The 16,743-nt window shown below is 42.6% G+C and overlaps 1 protein-coding gene across 1 annotated transcript in view; it reads left to right on the top strand.

Annotated features, from left to right (window-relative positions):
* The window catches only part of arhgap12b (Rho GTPase activating protein 12b), a 53,041-nt gene extending 45,274 nt beyond the window's left edge, over positions 1-7,767 (top strand). The window contains 11 exon segments of the mRNA XM_051067009.1: positions 4-126; positions 1,507-1,611; positions 1,708-1,806; positions 2,154-2,256; positions 2,344-2,441; positions 2,443-2,464; positions 2,617-2,715; positions 4,010-4,087; positions 4,267-4,401; positions 4,567-4,672; positions 6,748-7,767. Coding sequence (XP_050922966.1) covers positions 4-126; positions 1,507-1,611; positions 1,708-1,806; positions 2,154-2,256; positions 2,344-2,441; positions 2,443-2,464; positions 2,617-2,715; positions 4,010-4,087; positions 4,267-4,401; positions 4,567-4,672; positions 6,748-6,922 — 1,143 coding nt within the window. The 3' untranslated portion in view covers positions 6,923-7,767.
* Positions 7,768-16,743: the final 8,976 nt, after the last annotated feature.

Genomic DNA, 16,743 nt, shown 5'->3' with positions numbered 1-16,743 from the left:
AAGTCTTACTACCGCAGTGGCTCCATCCCAGAGCTGCTCCTCACTCTTCTTAGCAACTGGAAGCGCTCAGTCAAGCCCCGTCCTGCTGTCTCCTATGTGAACTGTAGGCCTGTGCAGGCTGCCGCTGTATGTCCCCTCCCTCTGCACGTGTTGCTGTTCCTGCCTGTCTTTCATTCTTTCATTCACACCTGCTCTGACTGACTGGTTTGACTGATGTTTATGTGTGTATGTGAAGCGTAATTCAGCTGATCCTACTGGAGAAAAGCTTAAAGCTGCACTAATCAGTGTTTTAAATGGCTGTGTATAATGTGAAAAGGGTTGTTATAATGACTGAACAGAATTATCACCAGACTGTTGTTCCCCTCAGCTCATTGTTTTGGTTTTACAACCTGCAATTTCACTGTTTTGGTTTGCCCTCATCAACATTGTTTCCAGCCTCAGCAGGCAGCTGTTTTTAGTAAAACAGCTCTGATAAACCTACTGTATGCCTCCTGCACAGCACCAGACAGCAGGCAAACACAGTTAGAGACTAGCTGGTGAACATAGTGGAGCATTTAGCCGCTAAAGAGCCAGATGTTTCCCTCAGGAGGTGATAGAGACCAAAAATCCAAAGATCTATTAGATCTAAATTTTGACAGTGATTCATCAAGTGGACACAAACATAAGTTCTAATATTGCTCTGTGTCTGCTGGACGTACAAACAGGAAACTGTTTCCAACAAGTCTGCTATATCAACCTTAAGAGATGATAATGTTTCATTGGTATGGTTACAATAAACTGAATTTATTACTCCAAGTGGCATATAAATCAGTTAATGTAGGTTTAAGTTGGATGGGAAGATGAAATCGGGCCTCAGTAGCCTGTTAAGGAGAATTTCACTCAGATTTATTTATTTGATTTGGCAAGAAAATGTCATTTATGAAGTCTCTGTGTTTTATGCCTTTATTAGAGTCTGTAATAAGAGAAATGACAGGAAATGTGAGGAGAGAGTTGGGGAAAGACATTTAACAAAGGTCCCCAGTCAAACTCAAACTGGCGACAGTGTGGTCCATGGTCAGCGTTTTAACCCTTAGGCTACCTGATAATCACAAGACCTTGAAAGTTACTGAATGGCTTCAATTTTATGTACAACAGTCTAATCAAAAGCATTGTCTGTTTCAACATGCATGTGGCAAAAATAACAAGAACTAACAGTATTTTTGCTTGTAGCACAATACTTTTTTTGAGTTTGTATAAATGAAAAGTACCAACATGAGATGTTTAAGAATGTGACCGTGGCTCCAACAGGGATTGAAGTAGATTTAGTATCTGTGCTTTTTAAGATGTTGGGCAGAAATTCAGACACCAGATAGTTCCAGAACATTTAGAAATTAAACTCTTCAACTGATTTCCTGTGTTTAATGTGAACATGTCCTCTAGATTCATGAAATGTCTTCCTAAAGATAGGTCTTTGTCAAATAATCTCTGTGTCAGACATGGACTCTCACTCTGTTTCTTTGATTTCAGAAGTTTGGCAGCAACCAATCGAAGCCCGAGTTCACAGTTGATCTGCGAGGGGGGTCTGTGGACTGGGCCTCCAAGGACAAGTCCAGCAAGAAACATGTCATCGAGGTATCTGCAGTCGAGTTTCAGTGTAGATCTAAAAGTGATCATTTTGATCAGAACACTTTGGAACAGGTGAAGTAATGCTGACTTTCCCTCCCCCAGCTGAAGACCCGTCAGGGGACTGAGCTGCTGATCCAGTCAGAGATCGACAGCGTGATCAATGACTGGTACCGGGCCCTCACAGAGACCATCAACACACACGTGAGGAGACACTTTTATGTTCATTTTCACTTTCATGAGCAAAATCTTGAGATGACATATGCTTAATCTTTCAGTAAATGTGTCTTTCTCTGCACTCCTTCGGTTTCATTTCTTTGGTCCAAAGCAGAAAAAAAAATTAATTCATTGCAGAGATAGTTGAAATGAGCAGTCTAGAATGTTCCCCATTTAATACAGACATCTTCCTCTCTCTAGTTCTGCCACAGCTCAAATTAGATAACACCCGACCAAACGAACCAAACAGGAGTGTGAATAGATTGCTGCAAACTTGGATGGATTGAATGAGCTGACTTAAATCTCACTGTATCTATGTGTCTCATCCTGTCCAGGCCTGGGAATCAGATGAAGCCATTGAGGAGGACATGCCTGAGTCTCCTGGAGCTGAGAAACAGGACAAGGAGAAAGACCACCGAGACTCCAAGAAGAACAGAGGTGAGAATCTGATACTGCTACAACAGAAATCAGTTTATGGTGACTGCCATAAAGAAATGCACTCATATCCTGCCTGTCTTCCCTCAGTGATGAAGACCTCTGTGAGTATGGACTCATCAGACCAGAAGAAAACCAGGATGAAACTCAAGAAGTTCCTGACACGTCGACCCACATATCAGGCTGTCCAGAGACAAGGGATACATCAAAGGTATTCAGACTTATACAGTGTATATACAGCACTGGTACTAGCTCCTTTCTGACAGTTTTCCACATGTGAATATGTGTTGCTGTTTGAATATTTAATAGCAAGCAGTGTGGCCTGATGATGTGTATAATTAATGTGCATTTGCCAATTCACAGATCAGGTGTTTGGCTGCAGTCTGACCAGTCTGTGCCAGCGGGAGAACACATCAGTGCCCAACTTCGTCAAGATGTGCATTGACCATGTGGAGAACACAGGTATGAACGGCAGCCGTCTGACTGTATCATACATCCCATTTCATTTTATTATCCGATTGTCATTCAAAAACCATGTTAGTAATGATCAGGGATGTGAACAGAGACAGAACAATCATAAATCATGAATCAAAATGAATGAAAACTACAGCCAAACATTTGTCTGTTCAAAAGATGTTTTACAAAGGTTGATTAAGTATACGTGCAATTTTCATTTGTCCAGCTTCGCTTCTGTGTTTGAGGTGGAAATTATTAATCAGTTTGCTGATTTGAATAATTTCACTTGATGCATCATCATTTAAATGCAAAGCTGTAAGCAATCATATCACTCTCATAATGCTGTGATATTTCAACACTGATTAAGACTCTTCAGTAAGCAAACTTACTTTAGTAAATTTAGTCTGCAGCTGGTTGTTCATTTCAGTGCAAATATAAACCAGTAAGTACTGTATTTAAGGTTAATATCTCAGCAAACATCTACCTCAAACAATCACATCTTTATAGTTTGTGTGCTTTTTACTTTTAAACACTGAGTAACTACGTAACACACTGTATCACAGCTGAACTGACGTTATTTTCAGCACCAGTAAGCTAAGAACTGTTTTGGTTAATGACACTGAAGATTCAGTACAGTCAGTTAAAAAATATCTCTACTGTGCCTTCTGTAGATCTCAGGTTCAGCTGAGTCTAATAGAGAAACCAATTAGAATGTCAAACCCTTTCACTATCTATAATGATCTTAGCTCAAGGTTCATTTACTACCTTTTTCGGAGGTTTTTTCTGAGGGTTGTATCTCATAGTCATTCTCAGCAGATACAGGTAGCTCTCACACACCATGCTCCCGACACACCAAGCTGACCATATGATTTGCCATTGGACACGGTTTGGTTATTGTTGCTTTCTGTGACTGACCCTGTTTTTTTTGCAGTGTTTGAGACGTATTTTCTCATATCAGCTCTTATCAATGGTGTTTCCTTATGTTTTGTTTTCAAGTATTTTTTTAGACATATCTTCAGTATGAGAGACACTTATACAGTGTGTATATATACATGGAAATGGTGAGCTAATTAGTCTACCTAATTTTCTACATTCAGATTCTGAGTTGAGACTCCTAGAACTGTGGTCTGCGCAGTGTGTTCAAGTGCATCTTTTTAATAGAAGACATGAGGTGATGCAAGGCGATGCAGAGTGTTTGATCAGTCAACCGTTGTTGGTTCTGTTTCTTTCATCAGATTGACACGTCCTCTCATTTACACTCACTGCATTTTACACTCCCTCCTCTCATCTTCTCCTGCAGGTCTCAATATTGACGGCTTATACAGAGTGAGTGGGAACCTGGCAGTGATACAGAAGCTCCGCTTTGCTGTGAATCACGGTAGGACTTCATTTCCCCCGTTCTACTCCTGTCTGACCACCAACACCCCCGAATAATATACGACTCCATACAATATGTGATGAGATGGGTCACCTGTCGGGGATGAGTTCTGTTGGATTAAAACTTTGTTGTCTCTTTCTCCACCACCTTCTTCTGTCTGTCTTTCCTCCCTCCATCAGATGAAAAGGTGGATCTGAATGACAGTAAGTGGGAGGACATCCACGTCACCACTGGAGCTCTCAAGATGTTCTTCAGGGAGCTTCCTGAGCCTCTCTTCACATATGGATCCTTCAATGACTTTGTGAATGCCATCAGTGAGTAACATGATTCATTGCTATTCAAGTATATTATGACAAAGAATGACACAATGAAAATACACAGGAACCAAAGAAATGTTAGTGCATGATGTTTTTGTCCCCAATTTGGCCACAAGATGGCGCTCTGTATTCACTGACCTCCTGTCTGTTCCTCTGTGTCAGAATGCTCGGACTACAAGCAGCGAGTTAATTCAATCAAAGACTTAATCAAGAAGTTGCCAAAACCCAACCACGACACAATGCAAAACCTCTTCAAGCATCTGCGGAGGTAAGAACAAAAACAGCTCACACACACACATTTTATAGAATGATGTCTTTCAGATATTATTTACATAAATAATTACTGTTTACCTTTTAATTGATTATATCCTGGTTACATAATTTCTTTGGAGGTAATATATATTTGAAAAGATCTTCACAGAGACTGACAGTTTTGAACATCAGTACTTTTTAAACAGACTGAAATGTGTATGTTGCATCACATTTTAAAAGGTATTGAAAGTTTGCACTGAATGCCTGGTAAGATTCTTAGGCTGTCATTTAAATCAGATATTCCCTGAACACCTTAATAAAACTTGTATATTTAATATCCTTTAAAATAATATATTTTAATCAGACAAAGGCATGTTTGTTTTTGAACATTTAAAAACAGCGTGAATAGTCACTGTCCAGATACATATAGACTGTATGTAATGTCTACAAACTGCAAATGCCGTGACATGATCTTTTAATATTTGGTCAATCAATCAAAACATCCATTTTATCACTAAAAACAAAAAAGATAACCAAACTGCTACTAACTAAATTAAATTAAGAAAATGTTTAGTGCAAAATACCAAGATGCATACATATAATGTACAGGTGAAATTTAGCCTCTGGTAGTTCACCTGGTAGAGTGCATACCATAAATAAAGCTGAGGCCTTGTCACCCCACATTTGAACCCAGCCCAGGCTGCTTGTCACCCCACCCCACCCCAACACACACACACACACACACACACACACACCATGTCCTCTGCATTTCCTGTCACTCTTCTCTGCCAAGAAATGAGCATTTTGCTCTATACGCTTTTTCAGAATTTCATGATATGCATTGTCCCTATTAAATAAATGAACAAACAGAACTACATGTAGTCTGGCAACACACATCCACCTCATACACACTTGCTTGAATCTGTACAATTAAGTGACAACAAACTATTGCAATTGTCCATAAAGCACATTTGATCCAGGCACTAATACCTTTACTGTTATTATTATTATTATTATTATTATTATTATTATTATTATTATTATTATTATTATTATCACTCACCACACCGGTTGGTGTTGCTGCTGAAAAGTCACTACAGCTTTTACCTGCGTCCATGTTATGTTTTATTTAAAATGAATACATATTGTAAAAGGTTTGGACAGGGTGTTGTACAGAGTGTTTGCTCAAAATGACACAGTTTACATCCCTGTATGAAACAACTGAGTGATCAAAACCTAGAGGGGACTCAGAATGGACCTTTTGTCAGTCCCTCTATTAATCTACAGCGTCACTATGATATGGGTGCCCTAGCTCCTAAGCACCTACCCAGGCACCCATGGAAATTGTTCCTTCTGCAACACCTCTGTGTACACTTCCTCAACAACATTCCTGGCTATTCAGATTTAATCTTAACTCTTAAATGAGTTTTATGATCATAAATGGCTCTGAGGATATCTTATTTATATTAACTCCTGTTTGACTCCCATGCCTAGTTTTTCCTCTTTGTGTTTACCTTTCCTCAGACTGATCAGCCTGTGGGCAAACACAAACTACAGCCAGGTTTAACGTGTATTCTTAGCCCACTGGAGCCAGTGGCAATATCATATGTTCACAATGACATTTGCCTTGGTTTCCAATTTGCATTTATATGGCACTGTGTTTGCTGTAATTCAGTACCTATGAAGTGGTGTTTCTTGAGGAAATTTATAGCGTGACATTCAGTGTATGCAGGTCTACGTATATCAGCGGGCGGATTTAATCTCCTTTTTTTTTCTCCCTTCTATGAATATGTTATTGTTTTGTGCATCTGCATGCAAGGATGTAGATTCTATTTAAAAAGGCTATTATGCTCTTGCCTGGAGCGTTCAGTAGTGTTACAGAGTGTGCGTCGTGAGGCTTGCCTCAGCGCTCCATCGCGAGCCCTAAAGATGTGTGTAAAGACGTAATGTTGTTTTTCCAGATGAAACCCTGAAGCTGCACTGAATCCAAAGAATTGACAAACAAATACACTCTCAGCTAAAGCCAATTATGACACATTCCATCTCTAAATCTCCTCTTGTTTCACCCCACCCCACCCCACCCCCCACCAGGGTGATTGACCACGGAGAGGCCAACCGCATGACCACCCAGAGCGTGGCCATCGTGTTCGGACCCACGCTGCTCCGGCCCGAAACAGAGACGGGCAACATTGCGGTCCACATGGTCTACCAGAACCAGATAGTGGAGCTTATACTGCTCGAGTACGAAAGCATCTTCGGGAGGTAGAGGCGCCCGCTCAGAGGAGGATGCCGGGCTTTTCAAAACACAGACTTCTTTTCCTTTATCCCCCTTTTCTTTGGGTGAACTGAACAACGCTGTGGACCAAGCAGTTGGGAGAAAATAATCTAATTTACATTCATCGACAGGACCGTTTACGAAAGTGTTGCACTTACAGAAGTTTTGGAGATGAATTTAAAAGAGGTGTACAGATTTCACCCGCTTTTTCAGTTGCCATTCCTGCTGCGAGTAGCGGTCTGGATGATGGACAGTGTTTCGTAGTGATGCCGTGATGACGTGTAAACGTCCGTGTGATTTGGTGGTTTTGAATATTCAGGTGTATTAACATGCACTGGATCCCTGTGGCCAGTAATTCAAACTCCAGAGCGGAGGCGGTGGCACCCTGCGCATCTTGGTGGAGTCCGACCAGACTTTAGTGGATCACGGCACCAACGTGCTCCCTCTGCGGCATTAAAACCTGAACGGGCACCCTCCTCACCTTGCTGGAGGAAGGATCAGAATCTGAATCTGGATCAGAACTGGATACGTTTTCTGTGTCGTGGAGCTTTGTCTGTGATGTGTAAGCCCTCTGTGGTTTTGGATCAGGTGGAAAAAATAATCAGTGTTATGTTGACTGTCTTTTGGCACTTGGATGAACTGGAGTCACAGATCGTGTCCCCACAATCCCTCTTACTTCACCACAACCCCCCACCTCACCTCCATGTCCCCCCTTTCAACCAGTGTTAACCATTAACCCTGTGACATGAGCGTCCCATGACTTGAATGACGGAGGACAAACCCTCTGTTTGTGTGTGTGAGTGAATTAACCTAAATGGAATAAAACCTGAGCAGAAGCATCCTTGTCTTGCCACTTTGTACAAACTGCGTGTTGTGTAGTCTGACGTGCTTTTGGTAAAGTTTGCGTTAAGCTGCCGAGGGTCGTCGTCTGTGCTCGTGTATGAACTTCAGTGTTAGTGTCTGCAGTGGCAGGAAACATAACCGAGATCATGGTGTTACTGGGAAACAACTAAGTGGATTTCTGGGAACTGCTATGTTATCATTTTACATGAATTGTGTCCAACTCTCTTGATGACCTCTCCTCACCTTTGCTACTATAAAGAGTATGCAGAGAAGGGAAACGGTAATGAGAATATTTCAAAGGTTGATGTATGGGACTGTATGGGTGTTAGAATGAAAAGAAGAGCCTTTAAAAACCTTTCAGAGCATATGTACAGTGACAGAAACTAGTTGTTAAAATGTGTTATAGTGACTGAGGTGTGTATGCTTTGATGGTGAACCAGTGAAAGATGATTTTGATTTTGTAAATTTGAATTAAAACATGAGAATACACAGATTGTGGAAAAAAAACAAGTACATGATTGAAAGTGTATCTGGAGTGTTTGCGCATGGTCAGCTGCACATTTTGAATGTAATTTTCAGGCTAACTGCTGTTTGTGAAATTGCTATGTCTAATAAAAAAAAAAAAAAAGACAAACTAAATGTGAGACTCCTGCATGTGCTATCTGCGAGAATGTAAGGTTAAATGTTGGTGGTGGACAGAGGTGACAGGAGGGGCTGAGTCTGCTGTGTAACCTTCAATCTACTCTAAAGCTTCACCTTTCCCTTGGCTTTAATTACATAATTGAATTAATCTACTCAACACTGATATCCTGGTTATTGAATTGAGTGATTAAGCTTTCACATCTCAATCAATTATATTCCTACCTGTTAATTATGAAATGAATTGTAGTATATTTCTGGGGATTTCTCGAATGCAGCACAACCTCTGCCGCTCAGCTTCCATTAATCTGATTTCTCCGTTCTTCGAAGGCATTTTTGTCATTACTCCGCAGGTCAAACTCGGCTGCGGACCTGAAGGGTGCGGATTAATTGATGTCTAATTAGGTAATTGCCACAGTGCCAGTTTTGATTAAGAAGCACGAGGTGGAGCGAGTGCTGAGCAAGACTGCTCACTGTGGGCCATACTGAGGGGAACACTACATTCAGATTTCTCTTTATTTTTCTGCAGGTGTGTGTGTGTGTGTGTTTTGGGTATCTATGTGTGCTTTGCTTTTAGTCTCCCCTCAATCTGCCATTGGTATGGAAGCCTAGAAGGGGAAAAAATAACTGAAAAGTTAAGAATCATAAAAAATAAAAACATGATAAGCAAAAATTGAGATAAGTCAATTAAGTCAAAATTAGGATTAGAATTTTTGAGATACTTAGATTAATAATAACTAACTAATAACTGAGATGATGAACTAAAAGTTCACTTTAGAGTAAATAAAAAAGTACTTACCTGTTAGTCTGGATAAAGCACAAAAAACAACATACTTTAATTGGGAATTCTTTCTAATTGGAGAAATGGTCTAATAAAGTCAAACCTACACTCGTCTCTGAACGATCAAAGACCATATGAACAAATTCAAGATGTCATCCAATTGTGTACCCACTGTGTAATATTTTGACTCTGTAAGCCACGACTTTGACTTAGTATCTCTGGTTTGTCTCTGGTTTGACTTTTGTCATTCTTACATACTTTTCAACTATTTTTTCTTTTTCTAGTAATAATGTACTTTCAAAAAATAGATTCTTGGTGGAGTCAGAATGGCCTAGGTTTGTTTTGATGTGTATTTAATGCCACACGAGCCCCTCCTCAGATCATAACCGCTCCTCTTTGAAATCCAGTTTAACCCCCTCTCCTCTCTTGCCTACCTGTTAATTTACTGCAACAGGTCTGACTTATGCCTCAGCTCTGGCTCTGTTTTGATAGGACAGACCACCTTGGATTCAACAAATGTGTTGGAGGTAGGCAGCGCTGAATCATGTGCCCTGCTGGAAACCACAGGCCGTTAAAACTGAGACGCAGAGAGGAGGGCCCCCAGAATTTCCAAATGAGAAAACAATTAGATCATTTCTATAATTCATGGGTGCGACCACAGCTTAGGCCCGGGGAGGCTTTGAGTGTTTGAAGTGCTCCATATGCTCGCAGTGGTTTTCAGGCCTGATCTGTTCAGTGCTGGCCTGGCCTGCTCCGTGGAGGCTGAGGTGTGGGCAGGTAATGTGAACAAGCCATTATGGAGCATAAAAGATTTATGAATCTTCAGCTGCTTCCCCCCTGCTTCATTTGCAGGTGGGCTGTCAGCAAAGTGGCTGGATGAGGAACAAAATGGTTGGGAGTTTTTGCCACTCTGAGGTAAAGACCTCTGTACTTTACCCACTGCTTTTTACTCATGGCTCAGTGAGCAAATGGCTGCTAAACCAAAGGATACTGCTGTTAGTTTGAAATTATAAAACAGAGTTTAATGCAGCATTCATAAAATATTTGTAAAACATCAGTATCAGAATTTAGGCATCAAATCCTTCATGGCAAAAGTGCTGGTAAACAGTTGGTGATTCACACATCCAGCAGTTACTAGTGTCCTCTTTAGCTGCTAAATGCTGCACTGTGTTCTCCAGCTAGCTGCTAAGTTTTCCAGCCTGCTGTTTGATGCTGAGCAGTTGGTGCACCAGTGCATTTTCAGAGGTTTCTCACTGAGAACTGTTGTTTTCTGCTGCTTGAAATGGCTGTAAAACTTGAAACTAAAACAATGTACTAAAAGATGCTAAAAACCTTCATGATGCTCAGAGAAACTGCACAGTTGGGTGATGATTCTCAAACAAGCATGGCCATTTGATTGTCAATATAAAAATATTCATTAGTGCAGCTTTAAACAGAGTCAAGTTTTATTTTTATTTAGTTGAGATTTGAATTAGAGGCTCTACAGCCTCATATTTTCTCATCCATTTGAAAACATTAACCACTTTTACAGGCTATTGTACAGCACCTGCACCAACAGCTTATGCCTGTACAGCTGGCCTGACAGGACGACTGATATTCCACTGGCTCCTGTGCATCCATCTCACCAACGTCAGCCCCTCTGCTAGCCACTAGAGTAATGTCAGGTCAGTACAGAGCACTGACTTCCTGTTGTTTGTCTGACATGATCAGGGTTTTCATCTTCTCAGACTTTATAAAGCTTCCTTCCAGAGACAGAGCACAAACTGTACTGTTTCACAGCAGAGCAGTGTTCCACGTGACAAGTAAACTGATCCTAATGTGTAAAACTGGTGGAGTGCCCCTTTCAATACTTAAAAGGTGTGAGTACTACAGACGTAATGCATCACCTCCATCATACTGGGGGGGGAAGCTTCTGTTCACCTGTCCTCATACCACTAGACTTAAGTGAGAAAACGTTCTTTGTCATTTGGGGGAACTGCCCCTTTAAAACTGACTGCAACAGTATCAGATATGGTGCAGGTGTGTTGCTGTAATGGTAAAGTTCAGCAAACACATGGAAGCTTGCACACTTCCTGCGCTCCTCTGTCTGCATGATCAAAGATTGCGTGAGCCCTTACAAGCATAACATCATGTGCAAGAAGAAGAAGAACTGGTTCCTGTTGCAGAAATAACTCATTTGCTGGCGCGCTTTAATTCAAAGCCATCCTTTTTCCAAATGTGCTGTCATAGCTGCAGCGCATGGCAGACTAGGCTGTGTTCTCGCATGCATGGCAATGCTAAGTAAGCGTGTAAGTATTCCAAATGTCAGCCCAGCTCGTCGTCGTTATTAATGAGCTTCAGGCGGCAGGAGTGGATCATTTTCCATGGAAATTCAATGCATTTTAAATAGCAGTGGATCAACATTCCAGGCCAGGATTTACATAAGGTAATTGCAGGATGCTGAAAGTACCTTCTAGCTGGCAATGGATTTTTTTTCCCTCCTTACCTTCAGTAATACAATCAAGTCCATTAAGTAGGCAATAAATACAAGGCAAGACTGTATCAGCGCTCCATGACAGATAAAGGCCCCTCTCCAGAATAGCTATTTATTTACCCTTGGACACACACACACCTCTGTAGTCTGAGCCAGCTTCCTTTCTCTCTTCACTTGCTGCAGAAGATTTGACAACTTCACACCTATATGCACTTTCTCCTGCTGTGTGAGCATTGAAACGAGTTGGCTGGAGAGGGAGGGCGGTTTGGAGAATTGAGATGAGGCGCCACATTACACCTCTCCGAGGTCTACCTGCAGCAGCTGTTATAGGGGTCTGGGGAAATTAACTGTAGATAGAGAGTGAGAACACCAAGACAATAGTGCCATACTGTATGTATGCAGAGGTGGAGGGAGACTTCCATCAACTGAACACTCCTACTGTTGCTAGAACAAAAGAAATCTTCATCAACAAAAAGAACTTCTCTGGCTTTGTTAACTGGTGGTTATAACATCCTCCCCCTGGCTGGAATATTAGCATCAAATAAACTGTCTGCCTTCTCCATGAAGGGAAGTACCACAGGCCTTAGGTGGTAGTTAGCCTCTGTAGGTCTCTGACATGGCCTATTCAGCAGCTCATTAGAGAAATGGGCTGAGCTGGCTGACTGCCCCTCCTTCCTCTGCACGAACACACGCGTCCCCCTGGAGACGCTGCGATTATGTGTTAGTGGTGTGTATGGGTTTTTGAGGCCGTTAAGTGATGATTACACTCAGAAACACTCTATGTGTTTTCTTTTAATTCAGACTGACGAAGCAATGAGCAACAGAGGGAGAGGATTCTTGTCTGGTAATAAGAGCAGCAGTGAAGTGATCTTCCAACCTGGATGGAGATGTGAGGTTGAGGTTGGCCATGATAAGAACTGACAGTGAGACAGGAAGAACTAGGTGCTCTGATTAATATTAAAAGGGGGGGGGTGTCTGTTTTTTTCTCTGTCTCATTAACACCGTTGGCTCCAGAATCTGTTAGCTAACAGCACATGTATTCCCCTGGTGGGGCCTTTCTCCACTGAGGCTCTAATTAGGACATTTCATCCACAGCCCTTTCACAGCTGTCTGATTGGAGGAAAGGCCCTGCGTAATTACAGAGGCCCCGGGCCCCTGACGCTGCCGGGAGGGACCCTAAACAAATCACAAACAAGAATTTAATTAAAGGATCAACAGCCTCACACGTGGCCGTCTACATTTGATCAGAAAATTCTTGATCGTGAGTGTTCCTGCCTCTGATTTGAAACCCAGCAGAAGTTTTCTCTCCCTCACCGCAGGTAAACCTTTCGGGGGGGGGGGGGGGGGTGGCGGTCTACTTTGCCAGCTCTCTCATAAGCTCATTTGATTTGCTCCTGTGCCAACGTCTTACTTAATTAGCCTGCGCATTTTTACGGGCATAAATCGCTTTTACATCACTGCCAACGGAGCGCACCGCAAAGTGGGTCGATCATATATTATGTTGATCCTCCTTGGCGCAGTTAAAGCCATACATTACATTTGAATTTGTCGAAGAGCTGAGGGCCCCTGGCATAATTCTTCTTTGTTGTGCTGTCAGCGCTAATCTCTCCCCAGGGGTCTCGGCATCAGCTCTTGCTTTCTCCTCTCTCGTTGCTGCCCCCAGATCGGATGAGTAAAGGGACGCAGGGATTGGGCCGAGCCAGGAGGGCACCCACACATCTCTCAATCACCCCCCCCACCACCACCACTGCCCCTCCCGACGTGCAAAAACCCACCTCCCACCTTCCCCTCGCTCCTTCATCTGTGAGCTCAAGGCCTCTTGGAGGGTTTGTGATGTACATGACACACTGTGGAAAAATTGGGAAAATTTGCCAACACTTTCAGATTCACATCTCTTCCTTGTTGCTTTTAGAGCTTTTTACCTCACAGATTCACCACCCTCCTCTTCACTACCAAACTCCACAAACTTTAAAGCTGCACTAATCAATATTTTTGTGTCACTTGCAGTTATAAACCCACAGAAGAAGAGTTCATGAACAGCATGATAACGATGATGATTTTACAGTACTGAAACCCCACTAAGGACTTTTGACAAAATAATCCCAAACTCAAGGTCTCCTTACAAGCTTTGTCAAGTCTTTAAACAACATTTCACAGCAAACCATGCAGGGTCAAGGGTGATCTTTGATCTTTGCCTTTGTTTGCATTTACATAAATCTTCACGAGTCCATTCAAACCTCCCAACAGCAGCGAAAATCATCAGAACCTTCAGTGTGCCGTGTTGTCTGCTCGGCAGTTCTGCCTCTGTCCATCCCTCTCCCTGCACTGTCTCCTCTCTCCCACTAGGGTGTAGTGAAGAACACGGGTTCCCCCTCTTCTCTGCGACCCAGATGCATACCTGCTCCAGGCTGCGCTGTTTATTCTCCTTGGATTAACTTCCCCAAAACGTCCACCCTCCTCCCTCCTCCTCCTCATCTTCCTCCTCCTCTTCCACCTCCACACAGGGAAGGAAAAACAACTAGAGACACTTGGCTCTTCAGCACATGGCAAATCTGCTCTGACTGAGCTTGTAAACACACACACACACACACACACACACACACACACACCACACACACACACACACTCACAAAATCAAGCTTTTGCCACTGTTCCTCTCTGGTCCCCTCTGCATTAGCATGGAAGTCATCCATATTGATGCTAGGTGATTCATGCGCTGCCAGCCTCTTTGTTTTATCTTTTTTTTTCTTGCCTCCTTGCCCTCTTTTACCCAGGCAAAGCTTTCGGGGGATCAGGGGGGTGATTAAGGCGAGGAGAGACGGAGGAGTGGTCGACAGAGGACCCCAGGGTGGTGGGGGTGGAGGCGGGCAGGTTTGTAGCCCCGGTCCCCCTGGTGATGAGGTGGAGCCTAATTGATTTGTCAATGTGGAGCCATCTGGCACAGAGAGATGGGGCTCCAACCTGTTCTCCTTCCTGAGATGGAGGAGGGTGGGGGGGGGGTCATAGGAGAGACGGGTTGGATTACAGACTCATGACACACACTCACCCTTGGGGTTTTATATCTCTTTCTTGATTTTTTCACTCAGTCACTTGCGTTTGTTAAGGACAAACTGTGTCTTCCTCTTCTTCTTAATCTGGATTTCTGGATCACTTCCACACGACCCCCCCACCCCCCAAGGCCCACAATGCTCCCCAGCATGCACCCCGTGAATGATGACATGGACAGAAGGCACAACAGAGCCTGGAGGCGTGGACTGCCAGCCAAACTGAAAACACACACATCTCCGAGCTCCCACACACTCCGGCGGGGATCAAAAGGTCAGGGGGGTGCTGATGGACGCCGGCGCAGAAGCGAGGCCTCCGGTGTCTTAATGAAAAGAGCTCGAGGAAATGGAGACAGACAGAGACAGAAGGAGAGAATTGATGCTGCCGGCACTGATTAGGATCCCCCCCTCATCATCTTGTTTTATTCCCTCCCCCTTTCTTCCCCTCATTTCCCTCTATCACCCTTCCTCTGACTGGGAGCCTCATTTCTGGGGTCATTTTAAAGGTTATGATAAGAAAGCAAATGAAAGTGTGTCTGTATGATTGATAATGACAGGAATTAGCATTAGTTTGGTCAGTTTAGTGTATGTTGAACACCAAAATCATTGTCAGGATCTCTGTATCTGCTCTGGTTTATACTGACAGAACATATCTCCACTGACATGTGAAAACCTCATCACTGGCACTTTTTACCTTCAGTTTAAGGAACAAAGGTGAGATGAGCCACGCTGGCACCCCTGGAGCAAAGTGACGCTGTCTCCAAGTAAGATTTGAACATTTATTTCAGGATGTTGAACATCACTGGAAATTGAGATTATTTCTAAAATAAACACTTTCAAAATACTAATATGCCCAAGATGAGGGGGAGTGTAGGCAAAGCCAAAATCGCTCTGAAAATACTGACTGACATGCACCTACAGAGCAGGCACTGAAAACCTGATGTACGTTGGAAATGCACAGGTTGAGTATTAAATGTTTCTGAGACATGAGGGTTCTTTAAAGCTGCACTGATTTACTCTAAGACATATGATGTTATCTAACGTGGTTAGTCACACCTTAGTGATGATCCAACACAGACTTGTGACCAAACTCTGTGGTTCCCCTAAGCTCTGTGGAATGTTTCAGCATCTTTTAGCTCTTTGGTTTCGAGGCCCACAGCTTTAGTGTTTTGGCTCGGTTTCCCCTCTCTCACCAGCACCAACCAGCAAACAGACAAAGTTAGCAGTTAGCTGGTGAACAAAGCTTTCAAAGACTAAGAGCTAAGATTGTTTTGCCTGCCTAGGAGTCTTAATGTCATAGAGTGTGTTGGCATCTGTCTTACATCCTTTGCAGGATTCTCAGTGTGGAGCAACAGCAAAGTAGTCAATTCAGTCGCCAGCCATAATTACACTGAACTATAATCATAAAATAATTCTCTTTATCACCAAAAGAGTGAATGGCTCTTGGTCATGTAATATTTGAAATAATTCAATTCAGTGCTAATTCATGCTAAAAAATGACTGAGCTTCTGTTTGGTTCCTCCTCAGTATCATGACATTGTCAACATACAAAAAATCATTTGGAATGAAAGACGTGCCGCTCAGACCGCGTGCTCTCCTGCAGCACTGTGTGAATACTGTGAATGGCACACAACCAATTATGTCTGTAGTTAATAAGGGGTGGCTCAACTTCCCTGCTGGCTCAAATTACTACTTTTCTCCATTTGGTTTGTCTGTTGTGTGAAAAAAAAAACCTACCATCATTTAGTAAGACTGAGAAAATGCTTTTAAAAGCCTCTTAAAATGCATTATGATCCAACTACAAACCTGCTGTGGCTCTTAGACATGATTTGTTGCAAGGCATTCACCCAGAAGAGATGATATGAAATTATCACAAACAAGACATCTTTTCTTAGTTTCTGTCTCTAATTAGCAAATGGAGTCTCCTTTCATTATTTACACACAGGACATGTAAAAACCTCTGGAGCCTCTAGAGCTTGAAACTTTGACACAACAGCAGCTCAGCGGGGCTGTGAGTCTCTGCTGTTAGTAG

The sequence above is a fragment of the Lates calcarifer genome, linkage group LG24, assembly GCF_001640805.2.
Source record: "Lates calcarifer isolate ASB-BC8 linkage group LG24, TLL_Latcal_v3, whole genome shotgun sequence".
In the NCBI taxonomy this organism is placed as follows: Eukaryota; Metazoa; Chordata; class Actinopteri; family Centropomidae; genus Lates; species Lates calcarifer.
The sequence above is the reverse complement of the archived record's forward strand: the minus strand, read 5'-3'. Positions and strand labels throughout refer to the sequence as shown.